The sequence below is a fragment of the Taudactylus pleione genome, unplaced genomic scaffold (assembly GCF_031769625.1).
Source record: "Taudactylus pleione unplaced genomic scaffold, aTauple2 ptg000556l, whole genome shotgun sequence".
NCBI lineage: Eukaryota > Metazoa > Chordata > Amphibia > Anura > Myobatrachidae > Taudactylus > Taudactylus pleione.
Genome location: NW_028284958.1, coordinates 17,612,343 through 17,636,634, shown reverse-complemented (window position 1 = coordinate 17,636,634; position 24,292 = coordinate 17,612,343). Strand labels below are relative to the sequence as shown.

The following is a 24,292-nucleotide window of genomic DNA, read 5'->3' as shown; positions in this document are numbered from 1 at the left end:
CCTGGAACTGAACGGAGGTAAGTAATCGCTGCACCGCCAGGAGCCACTGTTATGTAGATATTCTGAGAATGTTAAAGTCATCAGTATCGACATGCTGCATGTCAAAATTAGAACAATGGAAAAAGAAAAAAGAGAGAGAGTACAATTTTACATAATAAACAGTTAAAATGTAAACAATTTTATTAGAAAATATAGAGTCACTTAAACATCACATACATAGAACAAATATAGGGCAAAAATAATGATCTAGTCACAAATCACAGAAAAAAATGCCTTCACTGCTGCGATGCTGTACGCAGCGACTGCGTAAAAATATGCAAATGTCGCAGCCACTGTGATTTGTATTTAGATGCTCAATTGCAGAGTCACAAGTCCGCCGCTTGTATACAAAAGGCCTGATTCAGCATTGATCGCAATTGCAACCGCTTACGCAGAACGGTCCATGGTACATACTTTGCATGTGTATGCACTGCAGTTTGCTTGTTCAGATTAGCATAGCAATCACACTGTAAGTATGTATGCAGATACAAAGCCATCGCAGAGTGAGTGACAGGACATCAGCGTTTGGGGGTGGTGACTGGGGAGTGGTCAGAGAAACACAGGCGTACCAGTCCGTTTGAACGCCGTTTCCTGGGCGTGCATAAAAGTAGCCACTGCGACGGCATACGCAGCTTGAGTACTCACTGTGTGCGACGAGAGTTACAATTTCTGAGACAGGCCAGAGCTGCTGTAATTGTGCGTGAGGGTCCGATGTTACCGATGTATACACAGGGCTGCGAGGTCTTACGGATGTGAGAAAGCGGTGGTGGACATCTCTATGCTGGCCGAGCATTTTTTCATAGCAGAACTGCATGTGTAATAGCAGCTGCGATCGCCATAGTGATCCGTGCTTAGTCAGGCCCAAAGACGCAACCATTGGACTCATTGATCGATCCTTAAACTTCTGAGTAACACTATGGACGCGCAGAATGGCCGACTGAACTAAGACGCCAGAGCCTTAACAACTGCATACGGGATCTCAGTCGCAGGCTGCGACGCACCCTAGAAATGTCTGCTTTTGAGTAGCCACACCCGTTACAGTCCACAAATGGTCCTTGGCTGTGAATCAGTTTTTGAATAAATCCTCTGTGTGGCAGCCAACACAAGACCAGCATGGAACATGCGCAGTGCGGCTACGCTGTTGCATTTGTGTCGACCCTGTCCTGGTACTAATTTACTAAATAGGGCAATATAGCTTTGTATCAGCTGGAAAATCGCTCACTACTTTTTCGTATTTTTAAGCTTTAAAGATTTTGGTTGTTTAAATAGTCGGAATGAAGGCAGAGCGTTATGATTACATGCAGGCCAGGCATCAGAAATCTTGGGGCATCTTTTTGGGGGCCCCAGTTGAAATAAGGAAAAATACCAAGTTTATGGAGGCTAAAATACAAACATGCATTAAATGACATACAGCGTATTGAAAATGATAAGAGTCTTAATATCACAGTAAGCAAAGTTGTTATATGCCACACAGCATCCCTGGTTCAGATTGTAAGTCACACAGTGTCACTGTATACTGCACAGTGCCCCAGTGCACATTGTATCACACACATTGCCCCCAGTACACATTGTATGACACGCACTGCCCCCAGTACACATTGTATATTACACAGTGCCCCCAGTACACATTGTATGCCACACGGTGCCTCCAGTATACACTGTATACTGCACAGTGCCCCAGTACACATTATATACTGTTCAGTACCCCAAGGTCACAGTGCATGCTATACATTGCCCTAGTTTACATTATATGCCACACTGTGCCTCCAGTTCACATTATGGGACTTATTCAGAAGTGGACGCTGCTGCATCTGCTCTTGCATCCGTTGCCAGCTGTGTTGATATGCAACTGCTACTATCAGCCTTCCCCTGGTGTAGTAGCCTGTGTCTGAATGGGCATGGACTGAGATGCCCACTTTTAGCGTCTTTGCACTTTGTAATACCGCTGGTAATTCTGTAGATTACCATCGCGCGTACCATCAATACTTGCACCAGCCCTATTGCATGTGAAGTTTCTCTGCTGACTCTGGCTTTCTATGGCTGTGCATTTGGGAACGCAGCCGCTTTCACTGACACCCGCGACACTCCCATAACACGCCCACGAAGCTGACATATTTTTTTTGCGTTTACTTTTAGCTACTTCCCAGTCATTGACCGTCCTTTTGCTGTCCCATTTTTGTCCCAATCGCAAAACAGCATCTTTGTGCGTACCCTCTGGGTAACGCATGCACCATCGGGGTTTTTCTGATTTTCTTGCACATGCGCAGTTTCAAATAATCGCTCCACTATGTGAGCATCACCATTGCGTACAAATTGCATCCGCCTCTGAAACAATGCCACACTGCACCACTTGTTCATATTATATGCCACAATCCAATCAAAGTCCCCACTGTAAGTACCCTGCAACCTACCACCTAGGGATGTCCACACTGTTATCTGCCAGGAGACTGAAATTTCTTAAAAAGCTCTATAATCAGTTCAAGTTCAGTACAGAATCTGCAGAGGGCAGCTGACCATTACAGACTGTGGACCTGCTTCAGAGATGGACGAAGTGCCGATATTTATGCAGTTGAGCGATGTTTTGCCCCAGAATACCCCTTACTGCGCACACGTTAGCCCAAGTGTCCTATGCCGTACACAGTTGCATATGGTATCGCTAACACTTGAGTAGGGGTTTGTGATCCCTGGGAGTTGCAGGGTGGAAAATGAGATGCAGGGTTGGACTGGCCTACATGGATACAGGGGAAATCCTCGGTGGGCCCATTGCCCGAGGGCCTCTTCCCTTCCTCTAATGTCAGGTTCCAGACTGTGCACTAAAATTATACATTGTTACTCTATAAGATGGTCAGTTACATGTTCTTTAATGGCTGGCTAAGTCTCTGCGGGGGCAGGCCACACCCCCTGTGTACCTGGTCACATCCCTTAAGCATGGGCCTCTACCACTGCATTCCCCCGGTGGACCCTTCATGCCCCAGTCCGACAGGTGACTTAATGTAATCGCAAAAAAGGGGCCGTTTCATGGCCGTGTTATGGGAGTGTCACGGATGTGTCTGGGAGCCCTGCTACCTTTCCCATTGCAAATCTAATTCTTCAGAGGCCATGTTTAGTTGGATTAGAGGAGAGTAGCTAGAGTAGACCCTAGAATACTACAAATGTCGATGGTAAGACTAATGTTGCGTCAGTGGTGCTGTGTTTACAATCCATTGCAAATGCTCAGACCACAGAGCCTGAAAGTGGGCGTCTCACTGCTCGTACTATCCATCGCACCATCCCACACAAAGGGAAAGTGTCACGTCTGAGACTAGAGAAGAGGACGTGGTGGGCCTAAGTTGGGGAAAGAAGCGGAGACGAGGGGCCTGGATGTACGTTCTCCTCATCCACAGGTCTTGAGTGTTGGCGAGACCTGGGCAAAGGTGCAGAGCCTAATCCACAGGATGGTGTTCGCCAGTGACCCCCCCAATTGGGATATGGGCTTAGCTGCACCCCGTGAGCAAGTCGCGGTCCTTTGACCAGGTACCCAAGCCCTGCAGGGATAGAGACACTACACCCGTGGCCCAGCGAGGATATGCCTGCAAGGCACCAAACAGTCCCTTAAAACACTGTATAGAAAAACACCTTGACACGAGGATCAAATGTCAATAAGGATTTCAAGTGGGCAGCAACTCACGGTTACTTGAGACGTCACCAGAGATAGAAGGCACACGGGTAGAGGTAGTATACGTTGTAGCACGGATGTTCACTGGAGACGTAAGGCACACAGGTGGGGATGGCACGGGTATTCACCAGAGATGTATAGGCACACAGGTAAAGGTGGTAACACTGCTGCACGGGTATTCACCAGGGACGGGAGGCACACAGGTAGAGGTGGTATACACTGCTGCACGGATATTCACCAGAGACGTATAGGCACACAGGTAAAGGTGGTAACACTGCTGCACGGGTATTCACCAGAGACGGGAGGCACACAGGTAGAGATGGTATACACTGCGGCACGGATATTCACCAGAGACGGGAGGCACACAGGTGGAGATAGTATACACTGCTGCACGGATGTTACAGAGACGGAAGGCACACAGGTAGAGATGATAACACTGCTGCTACAAGGAAGGTTAGGAACCTGGACCGGGAACTCACTATAGCACGCTAGGAGACAACCGTTGTTCAGGCAATTTCTTGGAACCTGTGGAACAGTTTTATACCCAGGGGAACTTTTAGACAGGTGCACAGCATCAGCTGATCACGGACCTATCAGGGAGAAGGATACAGTCACATGGGTCGACTGTCATGGCGGCGCCCATGTCCGGACTTGCGATGCCGGATACCAGCCCACCAGGAAGCCACTGCATGCGGGGAGAATACTCAGCTTCTCCCCCGCCGTCGCGCAAGCTGCCCGACCACCCAGGATGACAGGGGAAGCCGGCGGCACGGTAAGCGGGAGCCGATCCCCGGCTGAGCCCTGACAGTACCCCCTCCTTTAAGGGTGGGCACTGAACACCCATCAGGCTTACCTGGAAATCTCCTATGAAAACTCTGGATTAGTCGCGGAGCGTGTACATCAGAGGCTCTGATCCAGGCCCTTTCCTCGGGCCGTAGCCCTTCCAATCGATGAGATATTGAAGGGTGTTGAATTTGTGCCGGGAATCCAGGATCTTCTCCACCTCAAATTCAGTGCCTTGTGATGTCTTGACTTGAGGCAATTTAGGAGAACAATTCTTGAAACGATTGAGCACCAGGGGTCGTAAGAGAGAAACGTGAAAAGTATTTGAAATCTTCATTTGAGGAGGAAGTTCCAATTTATAAGTTACTGGACTGATTATCTTAAGGATACGATATGGCCCAATAAAACGTGGAGCAAGTTTCATGGACGGGACTCTTAAGCGAATATTCTTGGAAGATAACCAAACCCTGTCCCCAACTCTCAACAGTGGAACAGCCAAACGTCTTCTGTCCGCAAATTTCTTGTAATTCCTTGAAGATTGCTTTAGGGATAGGTGAATTTTATTCCATAAAACTGAAAAGGATTGGATCTCCTGATTCACAGCCGGGACATCTATGGATGGAAGCTTCTGGAAATCTGGAACTCGTGGGTGTCTACCAAAAACCGTAAAAAAAGGAGTGGATTTAGAGGAAGAATGGAATTTAAAATTATGAGAGAACTCTGCCCATGGTCGGAGGTCCACCCAATCATCCTGGGAAGATGACACAAAGAGCCTAATGAAGGTCTCCAGCTCTTGATTGACCCTTTCCGTTTGACCATTCAACTGTGGGTGGTAGGCTGAGGAAAAGTTCAGTTTAATTCCACAGGTGTTACACAAGGCTCTCCAGAATTTGGCTGTAAATTGAACACCTCGATCAGAGACTATTTCCTTGGGGAGACCGTGTAATCTGAAGATGTCTCGAATAAAAATTTTTGCTAATTGAGGAGCAGAAGGAAGGCCAACGAGCGGGATAAAGTGCGCCATTTTAGAAAAGCGATCCACGACCACCCATACCGTGTTATGCCCCTTGCACCGAGGTAATTCAGAAATAAAATCCATTGAGATGTGGGTCCATGGAGCAGCTGGGATAGACAAGGGACGAAGAGGACCAACCATCTGTCTACGCTGAGTTTTATGTTGGGCGCATTTGATACAGGAGCGGACAAACTCCGTGACATCCTTCTTCATGGTCGGCCACCAGTAAGATCGAAGTAAGAACTGGTAGGTTTTGGTGATTCCAGTGTGACCTGCAAACAAGGATGCATGAGCCCAAACCAGCAATTTTTTACGTAAATTAGGAGGTACAAAAATTTTCCCAGGTGGTAGAGATACTACTTGAGTAGGAGCAAACACCAATGGGTCTAAAATGGGACGAACTTGAGAACACTCCTCCTCCTCCAACTTGGTCATAAAGGAGCGAGATAATGCATCAGCTTTTTTGTTCAACACACCTGGACGAAACTGAAGTTTTAAATCAAACCTAGAAAAGAAAAGTGACCATCGTGCCTGCCTGGCATTCAACCGGTGTGCAGTTTGCAGATAGATTAGATTCTTATGGTCTGTAATAATCGTAACAGGAAATTTAGCCCCTTCAAGAAGATACCGCCATTCCTCCAAGACTAAACGCATAGCTAACAGTTCTTGGTCGCCAATAATATAATTCCTTTCTGCAGGAGAAAATTTACGGGAGAAAAATCCACAGGGATGAGTCTTCCCGTCTTCAGCAGTCTGAGATAATACCGCCCCTACTCCAACAGAGGATACGTCCACCTCCACAATGAACGGTTTGTCAATTCGCGGCTGGCAGAGAATTGGAGCTCCCGAAAAGGCTCTTTTTAGGTTTTGAAAGGCTTGTACTGCTGGAACAGACCATTTAGAAGGATTGGCTCCTTTCCTTGTGAGGGAGGTAATGGGTGCTACCAGTGTAGAAAAATGTGGAATAAATCTCCTATAATAGTTTGCGAATCCTAAAAAACGCTGAGTACCTTTTAAAGAAGTAGGTAGGGGCCACTCCGAGATTGCTTTTAGTTTATCAGGATCCATCTGGAGACTCCTCCCGGAGATTATATGACCCAGAAAAGGTACCGACATTTGATTAAACACACATTTGGATAGTTTCCCAAAGAGGTGATGAGCACGAAGGCGGGACAATACCTCCCGTACATGAAGATGATGGTTCTGTAAGTCTCTGGAAAAAATTAAGATGTCATCGAGATAAATCACAACAAATTTATGAAGAATATCCCGGAAGACCTCGTTGACATAGCCTTGAAAAATAGCTGGTGCATTGCAAAGACCAAAGGGCATTACAAGGTACTCGAAGTGCCCGTCTCTGGTATTGAACGCGGTCTTCCACTCGTCCCCCGCTTTAATTCGAATCAAGTTATACGCGCCACGTAGATCCAGCTTGGTGAAAACTTGAGCCCCTTGGACATTGTCAAAAAGTTCAGAAATTAAAGGTAAGGGGTACCGATTTTTTATGGTGATCTGATTTAAGCCTCGGTAGTCTATGCACGGACGGAGTCCTCCATCCTTTTTCCCTACAAAAAAGAAACCTGCCCCTGCAGGAGAAGAAGAGGGCCGAATGAACCCTTTACCAAGGTTTTCCTTAATGTATTCTTCCATGGCCGCGGTCTCTGGCACGGACAAGGGGTAAACACGGCCACGTGGAGGACTTTTCCCGGGAAGTAAATCGATAGCGCAGTCCCATGGTCGATGCGGAGGAAGTACATCTGCAGCCTGTTCACAGAATACGTTGGCAAACTCTTGATAAGCCTCGGGCAACCCCGTCTGGGAGGGGTATCTAGGAGACTCAGGACGGAGGAACTTTTTAGCTGGGTTGGAGACCGTTACTTGGTTACATACTGGAATGACCTTGGCCAAACAGTTTTGAAAACAATGTGAGCCCCAGGACAAGATTTGCATAGCATCCCAGTCGAAGACAGGATTGTGTTGTTTCAACCTGGGCAATCCTAATACCAGCTCATAGGAGGATTCGGGTAATACAAAAAATTCTAACATTTCCTGATGTAAGCATCCAACTCGGACAGTCACAGGATAAGAAAGCGAAGAAATGGGTAGCCCCACCAGCGTTTTACCATCAAGTCCGGACAGTAACAATTTATTAGGTAGGGGAACAACTGGAACACCCAAAGTGTGAATCAATTTCTCTGAAATAAAATTACCAGCGGCTCCAGAATCAACTAAAGCATGGACCTTTCTTGTCCTGGACTTATGGGAAAGCGACACTACTTGAAGACTTTCTGATAATTGGGATGGCTTGAGAATGACCCCCAACTGAATGCTCCCTACTTCAGTCAGGGTCTCGCATTTCCCGCAAGTAGAGGACAATTCTTCAAAATGTGGTTAGGTGCAGCGCAATAAATACACAGCTTATTTTGGAAGCGTCTATTGCGCTCTGTCGGGGTGAGTTTAGTTCTATTGACCTGCATCGGTTCCTCTTCCATAGCTGAGGTGGGCATAGGCGGACTGGCAGCAGAAGGACGGACAGGTAGACGTTCACCTCTTCCCCTACTAGCCCACCATTCCCGGTGACGAAGATCAATTTTGATGCAAAGAGAGATCACGTCAGCGAAGGATTCTGGCAAATCCCTGGAGGCAAGTTCATCCTTCATCCTCTCAGAGAGTTCATGAAGGAAGGACGCCTTAAGAGCTTCCTCGCTCCATTTTAATTCTGATGCCAGGGTCTGAAACTGGACTACATACTGCCCTACGGATCGTGCGCCCTGACGCACACGGAGAAGATCAGAAGATGCAGATGCAGAACGGCCTGGCTCATCAAATATTCTCTTAAATGCTAAAACGAATTCCTCGTAAGTAGATACGATGGGGTCAGCCCGTTCCCATAGAGGGGAGACCCAGTCTAGCGCTGCTCCTGTTAACAGGGATATAACATATGCCACTTTTGCCCGAGACGTGGGGAAATTCTGGGGAAGGCACTCAAACTGGATCTCACATTGGTTAATGAATCCGCGGCACCGCCTGGGATCACCATCAAACCTTTCTGGAGTAGCTAACTGGAGTCGGGGTTTGGGGGTAGGAGCCACCAGTGGAGGAACTGATGGAGGAGGTGCGGGAGCTGCAGCCGGAGGAGCCGGAAGAATAGAGGCCAATGTGGTTTGTATAGAAACCAGTTGCCTCGAGAGCTCCTGTAAGTACTGAGCCACTTGTTGTTGAGCCGCCTCTTGGTTGTCCATCCGAGAGGTCAACTCTTGTAGAGACCCAGTACCTTGGGATCCTGCAGCCTCCATTTGGCCTGAACAAACTGTCACATCTGAGACTAGAGAAGAGGACGTGGTGGGCCTAAGTTGGGGAAAGAAGCGGAGACGAGGGGCCTGGATGTACGTTCTCCTCATCCACAGGTCTTGAGTGTTGGCGAGACCTGGGCAAAGGTGCGGAGTCTAACCCACAGGATGGTGTTCGCCAGTGACCCCCCCAATTGGGATATGGGCTTAGCTGCACCCCGTGAGCAGGTCGCGGTCCTTTGACCAGGTACCCAAGCCCTGTAGGGATAGATACACTACACCCGTGGCCCAGCGAGGATATGCCTGCAAGGCACCAAACAGTCCCTTAAAACACTGTATAGAAAAACACCTTGACACGAGGATCAAATGTCAATAAGGATTTCAAGTGGGCAGCAACTCACGGTTACTTGAGACGTCACCAGAGATAGAAGGCACACGGGTAGAGGTGGTATACATTGTAGCACGGATGTTCACTGGAGACGTAAGGCACACAGGTGGGGATGGCACGGGTATTCACCAGAGACGTATAGGCACACAGGTAAAGGTGGTAACACTGCTGCACGGGTATTCACCAGGGACGGGAGGCACACAGGTAGAGATGGTATACACTGCTGCACGGATATTCACCAGAGACGTATAGGCACACAGGTAAAGGTGGTAACACTGCTGCACGGGTATTCACCAGAGACGGGAGGCACACAGGAAGAGATGGTATACACTGCGGCACGGATATTCACCAGAGACAGGAGGCACACAGGTGGAGATGGTATACACTGCTGCACGGATGCTACAGAGACGGAAGGCACACAGGTAGAGATGATAACACTGCTGCTACAAGGAAGGTTAGGAACCTGGACCGGGAACTCACTATAGCACGCTAGGAGACAACCGTTGTTCAGGCAATTTCCTGGAACCTGTGGAACAGTTTTATACCCAGGGGAACCCTTAGACAGGTGCACAGCATCAGCTGATCACGGACCTATCAGGGAGATGGATACAGTCACATGGGTCGACTGTCATGGCGGCGCCCATGTCCGGACTTGCGATGCCGGATACCAGCCCACCAGGAAGCCACTGCATGCGGGGAGAATACTCAGCTTCTCCCCCGCCGTCGCGCAAGCTGCCCGACTACCCAGGATGACAGGGGAAGCTGGCGGCGCGGTATGCGGGAGCCGATCCCCGGCTGAGCCCTGACAGAAAGACTGAGATTAGCATTTGCATATTCCCGCAATCACTATAGAGTGAGTAGCTGTGAGTGCGGCTTCATTACCAACCATCTCTGAAACAGGCCCTGTGTAAGAGATGGCGCGGCCTTGAGGATCCCTCCTCCCTGTCCACTCAGAAGGATCCATTTCCATAGTAATGTGTTGTCTCATGACATTTCTCCATTGGAGAGTTCTGGGCCTGCTGGTCAGGGATTATGGAATGCTTCCTCTTTGGATGAGTGCTTGGACGATGGCGCCCAGTGCACTATTTGGGATTTAAAAAACAAATAATTGAAATCACTATTTTCTCTCCTGTGGTTTAAGGTGTGTGTAGCTAATACGTTATCATTTTCCTCATAGCATTAGCTCTTGTGTATTGTAACACAGCAATGTGCAGCAGTGGTTAAAGGATAGGTATTTCCCTGATAGAAACGTTGTGGTGCCAACATAAACTGGCTAGCACTCTCCGACTCATTCCAGTATCTGCTCGGCTGTCGTCCCTGGAAAGCAAACTTTTTACCAGGTTCAAAATACGTTATTGAATTCTGCAGCTGAATTTGTGGTTGAAGCCCTAAGGAGCCATAAGTTCAACACTTAAAGTATTAAAATGAGGACCCTAGCAAAGGGAGGTATTCCTCGGAATGAGAGGTTATCCTATAGCTTCCCTACACAGCAAGCATCTACTTTCTCATTTCCTTTTCACTGATGTTATACTGCTACCTCCAGGACACTTGTGAAGTCACCCTTTGTTCAGAAACATGGTCATCACATTTCTGCTTTGTCAATTAAGGATGTTCTACTTGTCATGTTGTGCAGTGTGCTTCCCCCATCCCTCTCCAAATACCTCATATGTTATTTTCTAGTAACTGGGGTAACTCCTTGTCCTCTCTTTAAAGAGCACAGTGTGAGTGAGAGCATAAACTATATCATTTATTCTATCATTTTTTTTCCCACAATTTTTTTTAAACAGTTTTGTTCATGGTATGTAAGATTTCAATGTATAATATTTGTAAGCAATGTAAACAAATATAAATATTTTATAGTAATCTATAAAATAGAAATATAAAACCGGCCATGATGATATACACTGTATATCAGTAACTGCTAAAACAGTGATAAATTGTCACTTCAAAGAAATTCACTTTAAAATGAAGTGTCTCCATTAAATTTGGAGGGCAAGGGAATATTCCCTCTGTGTACAGATGTGTCCACATACATCTATCCTCCGTGCGCTACACATAAAGTGAGGGCTCCATGTTACCTTTGTAGCGCTGAGCGTCTTTTCATGCGACTTTTTGCCTTTAAGTGCATCTTATTCGCACTGATGCGAATGGGTAGCACAAGCAGCTTCTGCTGATTAAAATGATATGCAGCATGCCTATATTCTGTGTGCGACTGTGGGTGTATCTGCATGTGAAATGCCACGTTACAGTGTCCGTGGCAGTGACACTCTAAAATGATATGTGGCACGCCTATGTTCTACATTAATCAGCAGAAGCTGCTTGTGCAACCTATTCACATTGCTGTGCATTTGAAGGTAACACGTCACACGAAAAAACGCTCGGCGCTACCAAGTCACGCCACGGCATGGTACGACTAGAAAGGCTGTTTAACGCGTAAGGAGATTAGGGCCCGTATTCAATTTGGAGCGAAAATCCGGAATGACGTCATTTCGCCAGGCGGAAAAGTATCACCGTATTCAATTTGAAAGACTTCCGCCTAGGCAGAAAGTCAATACAATGTAATAGGCGAAAAAGTTTCGCCTATTATGAATAGCAGGCGGAAAAAAGTGCAGAATTCGGGTTTTGGGGAGCAACGTTGTGGGAACCCCCGTGCAGCCTTCAGACAGTCCCCCAAAGGAAGAAAAAATAGAACACCCAAAAAAATCACTTTCAAGTTGGGGACGAAAAAAATAATAATTGGGGGACAAAGTTAAAAACTAGCGAACTAGACTCCATGGGGGGTCCTCAAGTATGCCCCAGGTGTTTTTTTCATTGCAGGTGCTTGCGGAAGGTGAATATTTCAGGTTTTTTTAAACTTAACTTTAGCAACTTTGAAATATGCTGGCCCCCATTTTCAAGTACCCCAAATTTGCTGGGATAAGTTATTTTCTGGAAAAAAAAATCCTGAATACGATTCTTCACCACTTATACAAAAACTCAACTTAGCAGCTATTGAGCCCGTTTAAAAACACCAAATACCTTCAGCAAGCCAAATCGAGGGTAACCATAGCTAACCCCCATGGCAGAGCATCTTTTGGGGGGTGCCAGGCTGATTTCCCAAATCTGACAGGACTTTCCGCTTGTTTCAGTTTCGCCGGGTCCCGTTTTCGCATACGGGGATACGCGGGGACGAGCGAGATACTTTTCCACATGCAGGGGGTGGAGCTGTCAGTGACTCACTCAGAGTCGCTGGCACCTCTGCTTCCTTCAGCTCTAAAGAGCCGTGTCTCGAGACACTTCACTGAGTTGAGCCATGTGGCTCAACTCAGTGCTGTGATTCGCTCTGCCCATCTCTAGTGGGAACCACTCATTGGCTGAGAGGCGGAAGGCTCAACTCTCTCAGCCAATGAGCACTCAGCACTGGGATTTCTATAGTGAAATCCCGAGGCGGAGCGGTCATTCAGGTAGTACTGTCCTCTAATGTCTGCTGGTCTGCGTATTTTCGGTTTGTTTATTTGCCAAGCCCTATGGATGCCTACACGGACAGAAGTGGAGGTGATCCACACATTTTTTTCAGGCACTCTATGGATTCCTACTGGAAAAGGGGACATAATTGGCTTCAGGGATACATTGGTGAGTATGTGAGATAGTGTGTGTGTGTGTGTGTGTGTGTGTGTGTGTGTGTGCGCGCGCATGTAAGTTTTATTAAACTTTTACTGTCACGGTGTGTTCTGTGTTTTTTTTATATATTTATTTTGCTGTGGAACTACAGGTACCAGTGGGACCGTAATGCCCTGCATGTTGGTACTTGTGGTGCTCCAAGTACCAGCATGTGGGGGAGGCTTGATGGGACCTGTAGTTGCACAGCAAAAGACAATATTTTTACTACTTTCAATTGCACCACACTACATAATGAACCCGGCACCCACCGCTCCAGGGGTGTCGGGGATAACCTTGGGATATCAGCCTAGACCTGGGGTACCCCGGAGAGGGGGAACCCTCTATTGGGTGGGTCCCCAGCTCCTCAGGGATCCCCCCCGGCCTCGGCTTACTAGCGGTCAGGGGTAATGCTATAGCAAATGGAGGATGTTAGAGCACCACCTCGATCTATTTATACTTTGAGCCAGCAAATATATTGTGGCCATTGCTTATAAATATAACAAGGCCCTCAAACCAACCTTCTCACTTTCCTTCTTTTAATGATTTCCATAAAAAACTACGTTGTAGAACTCAAAAAACAAACGGGTGGTCTAGCTGAATTAAAATGACAGCATGTTTGAAACCATCAAATGGAACAAAACCATACATAACAGTCTGAATTTAGTGACATAAACCACATGCATTACAGCCTCAGTAATCTAGCTGTTATTGGCAGTACATGGTCTTTCCTCCATGTCTGTAAGGGTGTTCTCCAAAAACCACAGAGGCTGGGTATGAGGGAAGACAGTTTTAACACTGCGATTTGCCCATAAAGTGCATAAGTGCCAAAGATAATAGATTCAAGGGAATCCGAGATTGTGTTTCAACCTCAAAACTAAAAATACCAAAAATTACAGCTCAGGGAAATCGAAATGATGCATATGCCGTGTGGGTGTGCATTGAAGATCAAAAAAAGGACACAGAGGGGGTGTGGCCGGTAATTACTTCCTAGCCCAGCAGGAAAGATGATACGTTACTATAATTGGGTCATTATTATTATTATTAATAACATATTTATAGAGCGTGAAGTAAGAGGGCCCTGCTCGCAAGTCATTATGAAATGTTTTATGAGTCTGCAGGGGATGTAGTGTAAATCCCGGCTGTCTGGATGCCAGTTCTCAGAATGCCGGTGCCAGAATCCCGGCAGCAGTCAGAATCCCTATGCCAGCATCCTGACTGCCGGTATCCCAATGGTAAATACTGGGGTTAGGGGGAGGGTTAGGGTTCTAGGTTAGGCACGAGGGTGAGGGTTAGGTTTAGGCTGTGGGGTGGAAGGGTTAGGTTTAGGGGTAGGGGTAAGATTATGATACTTAATGACAGGTGTCGGTATCCTAACCCTGTCGGGATGTATCCAACCCGTCTGCAGGCTATTTGTCAGACATGGGAAAGATTTCTGGACTGCACACCCTGAATATATATATATAATGGGAGGTGCTACCTGATGAGACAAATTGCAGGCACAAAAACAGACAAATCTCAGGTGCACAACTCCAAATTATTAATAATATATAAATGCAATACAATTTTGCAATCAATAGAGGTTTTTAGCATAATCTTGGCCAAGGTTATGGGCCTACCCACCATATCCAGGTAACCTCTGTAGGGTAGGTCCCTAACATACTACGATTCAAATCCAGAGCGCAGGACACCCCCAAACTAGCCCAGCTAAGCCACCCCAGGGCACCGCCATAGTAAGAATAGTGCAGTGTGAAAGAGATAGTTAGGAGCAGCTACTGCTGCATATAAAGAATGAAAATAAAAAGTGAGGTACATATATAATAAACAAACAGTGAAGGGTTAAAATGCCATTCTTTATATGCAGCAGTAGCTGCTCCTAACTATCTCTTTCACACTGCACTATTCTTACTATGGCGGTGCCCTGGGGTGGCTTAGCTGGGCTAGTTTGGGGGTGTCCTGCGCTCTGGATTTGAATCGTAGTATGTTAGGGACCTACCCTACAGAGGTTACCTGGATATGGTGGGTAGGCCCATAACCTTGGCCAAGATTATGCTAAAAACCTCTATTGATTGCAAAATTGTATTGCATTTATATATTATTAATAATTTGGAGTTGTGCACCTGAGATTTGTCTGTTTTTGTGCCTGCAATTTGTCTCATCAGGTAGCACCTCCCATTATATATATATTCAGGGTGTGCAGTCCAGAAATCTTTCCCATATACTCTATTTAATGTGCTTTATTGCACACCTGAGGGAAAGGAGACGCCCTCAGTCTGGATTAGCACCCCTACCTTATTGGTTTAAAAGCATGGAGTCTTGTAATGAATTTGCACACAAGTAATAGGCACAATTCTAGGTAAGTCCTACAAGTTTTATATACTGTAGTGCAACTTTGGTTAATTTTTGGGGCGTGGGTCCCCCTGGATTGCCTTTGTTGATCTGTTTCAGGGCACTGCATTATAACACATTTTTCTTTTATAACACATTTTAACCCTTCACTGTTTGTTTATTATATATGTACCTCACTTTTTATTTTCATTCTTTATATGCAGCAGTAGCTGCTCCTAACTATCTCTTTCACACTGCACTTTTCTTACTATGGCGGTGCCCTGGGGTGGCTTAGCTGGGCTAGTTTGGGGGTGTCCTGCGCTCTGGATTTGAATCGTAGTATGTTAGGGACCTACCCTACAGAGGTTACCTGGATATGGTGGGTAGGCCCATAACCTTGGCCAAGATTATGCTAAAAACCTCTATTGATTGCAAAATTGTATTGCATTTATATATTATTAATAATTTGGAGTTGTGCACCTGAGATTTGTCTGTTTTTGTATTTGTCAGACATGAACTATATTTTCTAATTCTTGGACTAAAGCAAGCAAAGGACACACATTTTGTATGGTATAACTGGGATAGGCTGGTTCAGGATGCTTGCTATTGTATCTTAACAAGAGAACAGGTATTGTTTGCTTGGATTGACAATATCCAGTCCTGCAAAATCTCCTACAAGGGTTAGAGATAGTTTCTACTTACATAGGGATTGTGTTCTCTCCAGGTATTCATCTCAGTAGAAAGCTGTGCTGTATTTTTGGTACCTGACACATGGGCTTTCTGTTGGCCAGGAGTTGTGCAGTGATATTTCTCAAGTCAACAAGAACTAGAAAGGTGTAACCCAGCTATTTCACTCTTTCTATTTATTGGTTTTTAAATAGTGCACACAATTTTATGCTTAGCTGTACATTTCTCGTCAGCCTGTTTACTGTCTAGTTTATTGCCTTATGCATAAAGAGACAAAGAACCTTGTCCAAATTTAGAAGTTGCTCACACAGGGATTCCAGCCAAGATCACCAGCAAGTCTCTCGGCGTCAGTCAATAGATTTACCCACTAAATTGTTGGTCATGTAAAGATTTTAAAGGTCATTTACTCACTGCAAATTATGAGAAATGACCCTTCCTGTTTTTTTAATTGAATTTTTAATGATTTTTTTGCAAAAACATAGGGAAGGTGGTAATATATATATATATATATATATAATATATATACAGTCAGGTGCATAAATATTGGGACATTGACAGAATTTTCATATTTTGGCCTCTATTCACCACCACAATGGCTTTGAAATGAAACAAACAAGATGTGCTTTATCGGCAGACTTTCAGATTTAATTTGAGGGTAATTACATCCAAATCAGGTGAACGGTGTAGGAATTACAACGGTTTCTATATGTGCCTCCCACTTTTTAAGGGGCCAAAAGTAATGGGACTATCAACTCAAAGCTATTTCATGGACAGGTGTGGGCTATTCCCTCGTTATTTCATTATCAATTAAGCAGGTAAAAGATCTGGAGTTGATTCTAGGTGTGACATTTGCATTTGGAATCAGTTGCTGTCGACTCTCAATATGAGATCCAAAGAGCTGTCACTATCAGTGAAGCAAGCCATCATTAGGCTGAAAAATCAAAACAAACCCATCAGAGAGATAGCAAAAACATTAGGTGTGGCCAAAAAAACAGTTTGGAACACTCTAAAAAGAAATAACGCACCGGAGAGCTCAGCAACACCAAAAGACCCGGAAGACCACGGAAAACAACTGTGGTGGATGACAAAAGAATTATTTCCCTGGTGAAGAAAAACCCCTTTACAACAGTTGGCCAAATCAAGAACACTTTCCAGGAGGTAGGTGTATATGTGTCAAAGTATACAATCAAGAGAAGACTTCACAAGAGTGAATATAGAGGGTTCACCACAAGATGTAAACCATTGGTGAGCCATAAAAGCAGGAAGACCAGATTAGAGTTTGCCAAACAACATCTAAAAAAGCCATTGCAGTTCTGGAACAACATCCTATGGACAGATGAGACAAAGATCAACTTGTACCAGAGTGATGGGAAGAGAAGAGTATGGAGAAGGAAAGGAACTGTTCATGATCCAAAACATACCACCTCATCAGTGAAGCATGGTGGTGGTAGTGTCATGTCGTGGGCATGTATGGCTGCCAATGGAACTGGTTCCCTTGTATTTATTGATGATGTGCCTGCTGACAAAAGCAGCAGAATGAATTCTGAAGTGTTTTGTGCAATATTATATGCTCATATTCAGTCAAATGCTTCAGAACTCATTGGACGGCGCTTCACAGTGCAGATGGACAATGACCCGAAGCATACTGCAAAAGCAACCAAAGAGTTTTTTAAGGCTAAAAAGTGGAATGTTATGCAATGGCCAATTCAATCCCCTGACCTGAATCCGATTGAGCATGCATTTCACTTGATGAAGACAAAACTGAAGGGAAAATCCCCCAAGAACAAGCAGGAACTGAAGACATTTGCAGTAGAGGCCGGGCAGAGCATCACCAGGGATGAAACCCAGCGTCTGGTGATGTCTATGCGTTCCAGATTTCAGGCTGTAATTGCCTGCAAAGGATTTGCAACAAAGTATTAAAAAGTGAAAGTTAGATTTAGGATTGTTTAGTTTGTCCCATTACTTTTGGCCCCTTAAAAAGTGGGAGGCACATATAGAAACCGTTGTAATTCCTATACCGTTCACCTGATTTGGATGTAATTACCCTCAAATTAAATCTGAAAGTCTGCAGTTAAAGCACATCTTGTTTGTTTCATTTCAAAGCCATTGTGGTGGTGAATCGAAGGAATTACAGACTCTACAGTATGTAATGGAGTTGTGTGCTGTTATTTCTGGAGCATTTCTCTATTGCTGTATTTATTATTAAAAGACCTGCATATTACTGTTTGACCACCTTCACTAATTATAAGCAGAGTAAACTAAGTCTTATTCTTATTCTTCAGCATGGGAATGAGTCACGATGACGACCACCCCACCTGCGCTGGACGATCACACATCATGTCGGGCGAGTGGATTAAGGGCCGCAGTCCAAGTGATCTCTCTTGGTCGACCTGCAGTCGCGATGAGCTGGAGAACTTCCTTAAGTGAGTGCCCCTTAACATAGGACCCCATGACAGCAGTCTCCACAATTATATCCTGACATCGCACAGCGTATCTTCTCCATAATGCTAATTCAGAATATGGGCTAAGGCTGTCCATCATACTGAGGGTGTCATATAACAAAGTGAGTACATTATAATTCTTTTTCGTTAAGAAAGAGAATAACATAAGCTTTGGTTGGTAGTCTGGTAGTTGCAGCCTGTAGGGGAAACATGTCAGCCGGTTTCCACCAGGCATTAAGACATGCTGCCATTTTGTTTATTGATGTTAAGGCTTATTTTCCATTGCAGAAATTTACATTTCAGTAAAAGTAAGAATGCCACCTCAGAATACTCCCACTAACAAGTGTTCTCCACTATACTCACATTACTGAAACTTGATAGAGTAGGTCCTAATCTTATGTAGCGTGTAAGCTTGTGAGCAGCGACCTCTGACCTCTTTTCTGTAGAATATCAAATCTTGCTTTGTTTGTTGTGTTTGCTGTTTTAAAGCACTTTGTTGCTACCTAAATAAATGTTTTAATCTGCGTTCCTCATCCACACTCATTACCTGCTCCCATTCACGGTTAAGGAACTGTATGCAGGCTGCACCCACTCTTTGGAATGCCCTCCCTCACTACATGGAATCCCTCTAGCCTTCAAACCTTTCAAGCTTTCCCTGAAAACTCACCTTTACAGACAAGTTATCAAATAACTCAACCAAGAACATAATCAGCATAAGCTATTGTACACAATGGACACCCCTCCACACAGTTCACACATTGGTGTGTGACTGGTTCATATAACCGATGAAGAACCTCTGCAATCTGGCTGGACCGATATGCAATATGTATCACTTATCCTCATTTATAGATTATACGCCTGTCTGTAATTACCCAGTCTTGTTCTATTAATGTTTTGTGGCCAATTGTAGAGCACAAAAGAATATGCTGGTGCTGCTATGTAATGAAAGTATAATGTTTAAAGGTAACAGTGCTTTTTTGCACAAGTAAATTTTGATAAATGAGGACCAGAAGCTGACAAGTGTCAATGTTTCCAGTTACTTACTAGGTGTGGAATGAGTGTCACTATGTCACTATGGCAATTGCTTGCCACATGTAGTGCTGAAATGTGATCTTTATTGAATTGCTCCTCAGAGTAAGGTGAACATCCACTAGCTGACTGTGAAACGACTGCACGATTACGACATTGTAATCGTGCAGTCGTTTCACAGTCTGTGGTGTGCCTACACTGAACGTTCAGTCGTTCAGTGTAAGCACCCTCCCTCATCCCTAAACATGGCCAATCTGTCGTTATCGGCAGATTGACCAGCATGTTCGGGTGATGATAGATGTCAAAAATGCGGGAGCGTGCATCGCTGGACATTTTTGACATTATGCTGCCCAATTTGTGCCCAATTTGTGCCCGATTAACAAGCGATTGAACGATAACTATGTCATATCGTTGAATCGCTCTGTTTAATCGGGTAGTGGATACCCGCCTTAATTTTCTTTTTCTTTTTTTTTTTTAACAGATCCAAGGTGAGCTCCTGTCTGCTGGTTACCGACCCTCGCAGTCAGCATGCTGTTCGGCTTCCCCACAAACTGCCCGGGATGCATTATAGTGCCAGTGAGCAGTGCCAGATCCTGTTCGGCAGCAATGCCACCTTCTGCAAAAACATGGAGGTGAGAGACTTAAGGACCAGGGACCTTCTGGTTAGTAAATGTGTAGTATGAAGATTTTCGATCAGATTAATGTCATTTCAGCCTCCCCAGGCTAAAGTATGCTGTGGATGGAGGGGGAAGATTTTTGCACATGAAAACCAATTAGGATTGTAATACTGTATTACTCCTCCCCCATCCAAATTAGCTGAACAGTGGGTCTGGGGCCAATGCCATTACAGGGGTAGATGTACTAAGCCTTGGTGAGATAAAGCACCAACTAATCAGGTCCTAACTGTCACTTTACTGTCTGTGTTTGAAAAATTACAGTTAGGAGCTGATTGGTTGGTACTTTATCTCTCTCCACTGTATCTCTCTCCAAGGCTTAGTACATCTACCCCATAGCCATCTACCCCTATTCCCCCAATCACCTCATTATTTCACTGGAGTTTAGAAATTCTAGCACCTTGGTGGCTTTGGCGCTGTTTGTTAGGGTAATGAGTGCATGGCGGGACATCTGTTGCTTCATCGCTCTTTACACTACAGGTGTCGCTGTGCCTGAATTTCATCACTCAGCAGTACAATTAACCACTGAGGAGGTCTTGAAGGGGATGAGTATATTATAAATGGCAGGCCTCCCACAGCCCCGTAATTATGGTAATTGCACATTTTATTTCTGGGTGGAGTTCACTAAAGTTCAAAACTGATGGCAGGAAATTGCTCCAAATAGCTTACAGCATCCACACTTTCTGGTGGGTGACCAAGTAATCAGGACCTTAACATTTCAGATACGTAAAGTGTTTCTTCCATTCAGTCCAGCCAACTGCATACCCATAATAATATCACGTCAGCGCGGAACCACGCATGTGTTCTTCTCCTCAGCTGCAGTTCCTGAAGAAGGGCCAGATATTTCTCCCTCTTATGCAAGACTCTTACAGCAATCGCACAACATGTATCAGGTGCATTGTTGCTGTTACATACACACTCGCACATGCCATATGTGTTGGGGTTACTGAAGTGTAGTGTTGTATGTGGCTTCATCAGAAGACAAATACAGATACAGTTACTTGCTTTGCTGTAATTGCTTCCTGCAATGTGCTATGCATTTATCATCCCACGTCAGTGGCTGATGTGCCATGAATTCTGCTATTTCACAAGTAAAAAGACTTCGCAGTCTCTAAAAGGAATACATTGTTTGTTGTTACTGGCATCATTTATATAATGTTTGCTTTGTTTGTATCTGACTTAAGAATCTATTTAATGCAAATAGAAAAGAAAGTTGAATATTTCTAACAGTGCTGATTCAGAGGCCCATGTATGAATGCATTTGCACTGCGATCTGGGCGTGATATTAGCACCCATGTTGGCATTGCAGGATGCGATCATAGCGCCCGAATGTACTAAAGGGCACCTGCATGGACAGGGGCTCAGAAAGAAGTCCGACACTAGGATGTGCCGAGAGTGAAGTGACCTCGTCAGCAGTCTCTTCCCTCCTGTGCTGGGACTCCTGGGCATGCGTAGTCTACAGACCACACATGCATAGCAGCCATTGCCGGGGATGGGGGGGTTCCCGTTTTCAGGGGTTAATGGCAAATAATGAATTTGCCCCAGATGTATTATTGAGGTCCCTCCATCTCTGACAACAGCCGCAACCCCCATAGGTTTTTATGGGGATGTGATGCTGTCAGATTTACCAAACTTGGCCGCCACAGCTTGTGCTGCTGAAGCCTATGGGCTGCACATCGCAAAAATTGCCGGGAGAGGGTTTCAAGGGAACCCCCCCCCGGCAATGGCCGCGGCGCATGTGTGGTCTGTAGAGCCCCTGTCCCTGCGGGTGCAATTTAATACATCCGGATGTATGATCGCATACTATATATCAATATTGCACTCAGGGTGATTCAGTACTAGACGGAATTGCAAACCTGCAAATGCAGCAGAAGGTGTATGACACCCGCTGCTGAATTTGCAATTCCAGGTCGCGATGGTGGACGGCATCCGGCCGCCAACCAGCTGAGTAAGCCTCAGTTTGCGAGGCCAGGAAAGTGCATCCGTGGATGAAGCCCTGACCTGGCCACTCTCGGAAAACGGGACGGACACGCCCTCATTTCCAGGAACGCTGGCCACCCCCGCAACGCCCCTTAAATGCTTCTGCCTGTCAATCAGGCAGAGTCATAGAAGGGGCTGCGTGCGATCACGCAGAACCCGTTCTGCACACTATTATCGGGAATTTGCATTCAGCATTGCACTTGCGTGCAATGCTGAATTAGCCCCTCAGATCGCATTGCGAATGTGATCATTTAAAAATGGGCCCCATAGAGCCTCCTGTGTTCCCGGGCTTGCGCAGGTGATATGCTGCAGTGATTGTAGGGGGTTGGTTTGCTTCTACACTCCCATTGGTCTAGCACTAAATAAATAGAGATTCCACATTCACCTCAGTGTTTGTGTTATTGCCTAATTGTTGCTAAACTGTTTATCTACCTGAATCTCTGTTACATGAATGTTTCCTGACTAATGGAGGATACACACGGTCGGATTTGTCAGATGAACGATTTGAACGATTTTACCAAAGATTTGAACGATTTCAACGATTTTTGACTGCATTAAAATTAATGGAATCGTCCAAGTCTGACTGCAAACACATCAGATGTCAGATATCGTTATCTGACCATCGGGAACGCGCATCGTTCAAATCGTTCATCTGACAGATCTGACAGATATGTCAGATATGTCAGATTTTCCTTCAGATATGAACGATTGAACAATTTTTTAAATCGTTATCGTTCAGATCTGAAGAAAAATCTGACCGTGTGTATGCACCATTACTTTGACCTCTCCAATCTTAACCTCAGCTGGCTTACTGTCTTGCCTTGGGATATCTGCCTGCCTCAAACTCAGATTGCCTCTTGTTTATTCTTCCTCCTCCAAACCATAATGTGACCATGCTTGCCTGCTGCCTGTCTAGTCCTAGCTTTCTTGACTGCATACATACATGAGACCGGCAGTTGGGATGTCGTGGTCAAAAGACTGACAGCGGCATCCCGAAGCTCAGAATCCCGACAGGTTAGGACATCCTAACCGTAGATCCTTCCCACCCCCGCAGCCTACCCCTTATCCCCTGGTGGTGCCAAAGCCTAACCCCCCCTCCCGCCGCGGCGTAAATCTAACCCACCCGCTATAGTTATGTTCGGGGTGCCGGCTGTCGGGATTCTGGGGTCAGCATCTCAAGTGATGTCAGGATTCCAGCTCTGGTATTCTGTCCGCGGGACGAGATTCCAGCACCAGGTTCCACCGCCAACATCACGACCGCCGGCATCTTAACTACATCCCTTCCGGAACACATATTAACTACATCCCTTAATGACTATTGCCTTCTCTGTGTATTGGGGTCTTGCTCAACTCAAACAAGTCACATCCGGTACTTACCTGGGGGTCCGCGACCTGCGTAGCACAGCAGCAAAGACTATGTCCCCTTGCGGGGTCACTGGGGAGAACCTGCATTGCGTTTGACCTCTGACTAGGTTAGCGATTCATAACATTTTTTAAAAAAGCACCAATCAAGGGAAGAATATAAGACTATTTAAAAGATTTTAAATATCCTCCAGAGCACTGTTAAGTCCATCATAAATGATTGGAAAGAATATGGCACAACTGTAAATTTGTCTAGAACTGGCTGTCCTTCAACACTGAGAATCTGTATGAGGAGGGCGCTCGCTAAGGAGGCCACCAAGAAGCCTATGACAGCTTTGACAGAGTTACAACTTTGTCTGCCAGGGATGGGATAAATGGTCTATGTGACAACAATAAGCCACACACTTCACAAATATGCGCTTTATGGAAATGGCTAACCTACTGCAGTCTACGTACCAAGAAAAACAGTGTCCCATGAAGAATCTGTGGGATTATTCGATATTTGCTGCTCAGCAATGGTCCCCATCCACCATGATTCAAGCAATATAGCAAAGATGAGTGAGTAAGCATTGCAGGCTCCAGATGTGCACATACCACTGTTACCCCTGTGTGATCACCACTGTTACCCTGAGTATTACCGCTACCAAATGCATCACTGTGTTACTACTGTGTGTACCACTGTTAACTCTTTACTGCTGTATACTGCTGTTAAAAATAAACGTGCTTAAGGACATCTGTGTGGCCTAACATCCACTATCAACAGTCAGCTTGACCACCTACTGTAGGTCCCACCCAATAGGTTATATCAACATTGCTGAAATGTGGACAGCTAACACGTCGACATCTGCAAAATATCGACATGTTCACAGTTTAATTATCGCAAATGTTAACATTTTGCAAAATGCCGACATTAGCGTTACTGGTAGTGACATACTTACTGCCGCAACCATATTTTTGCGACATTGGCCAACATTCTGATAGCTCA

At 45.4% G+C, this 24,292-nt stretch overlaps 1 protein-coding gene across 2 annotated transcripts in view; it reads left to right on the top strand.

The window, feature by feature from the left end:
- ADAMTS17 (ADAM metallopeptidase with thrombospondin type 1 motif 17) overlaps positions 1–24,292 on the top strand; it is a 300,141-nt gene that overhangs the window by 145,271 nt on the left and 130,578 nt on the right. For both annotated transcript variants that reach the window (XM_088452708.1, XM_088452707.1), the window contains exons 9-10: positions 18,104–18,244; positions 19,773–19,923. In XM_088452708.1, coding sequence (XP_088308834.1) covers positions 18,104–18,244; positions 19,773–19,923 — 292 coding nt within the window. The remainder of the gene's footprint in view (positions 1–18,103; positions 18,245–19,772; positions 19,924–24,292) is intronic.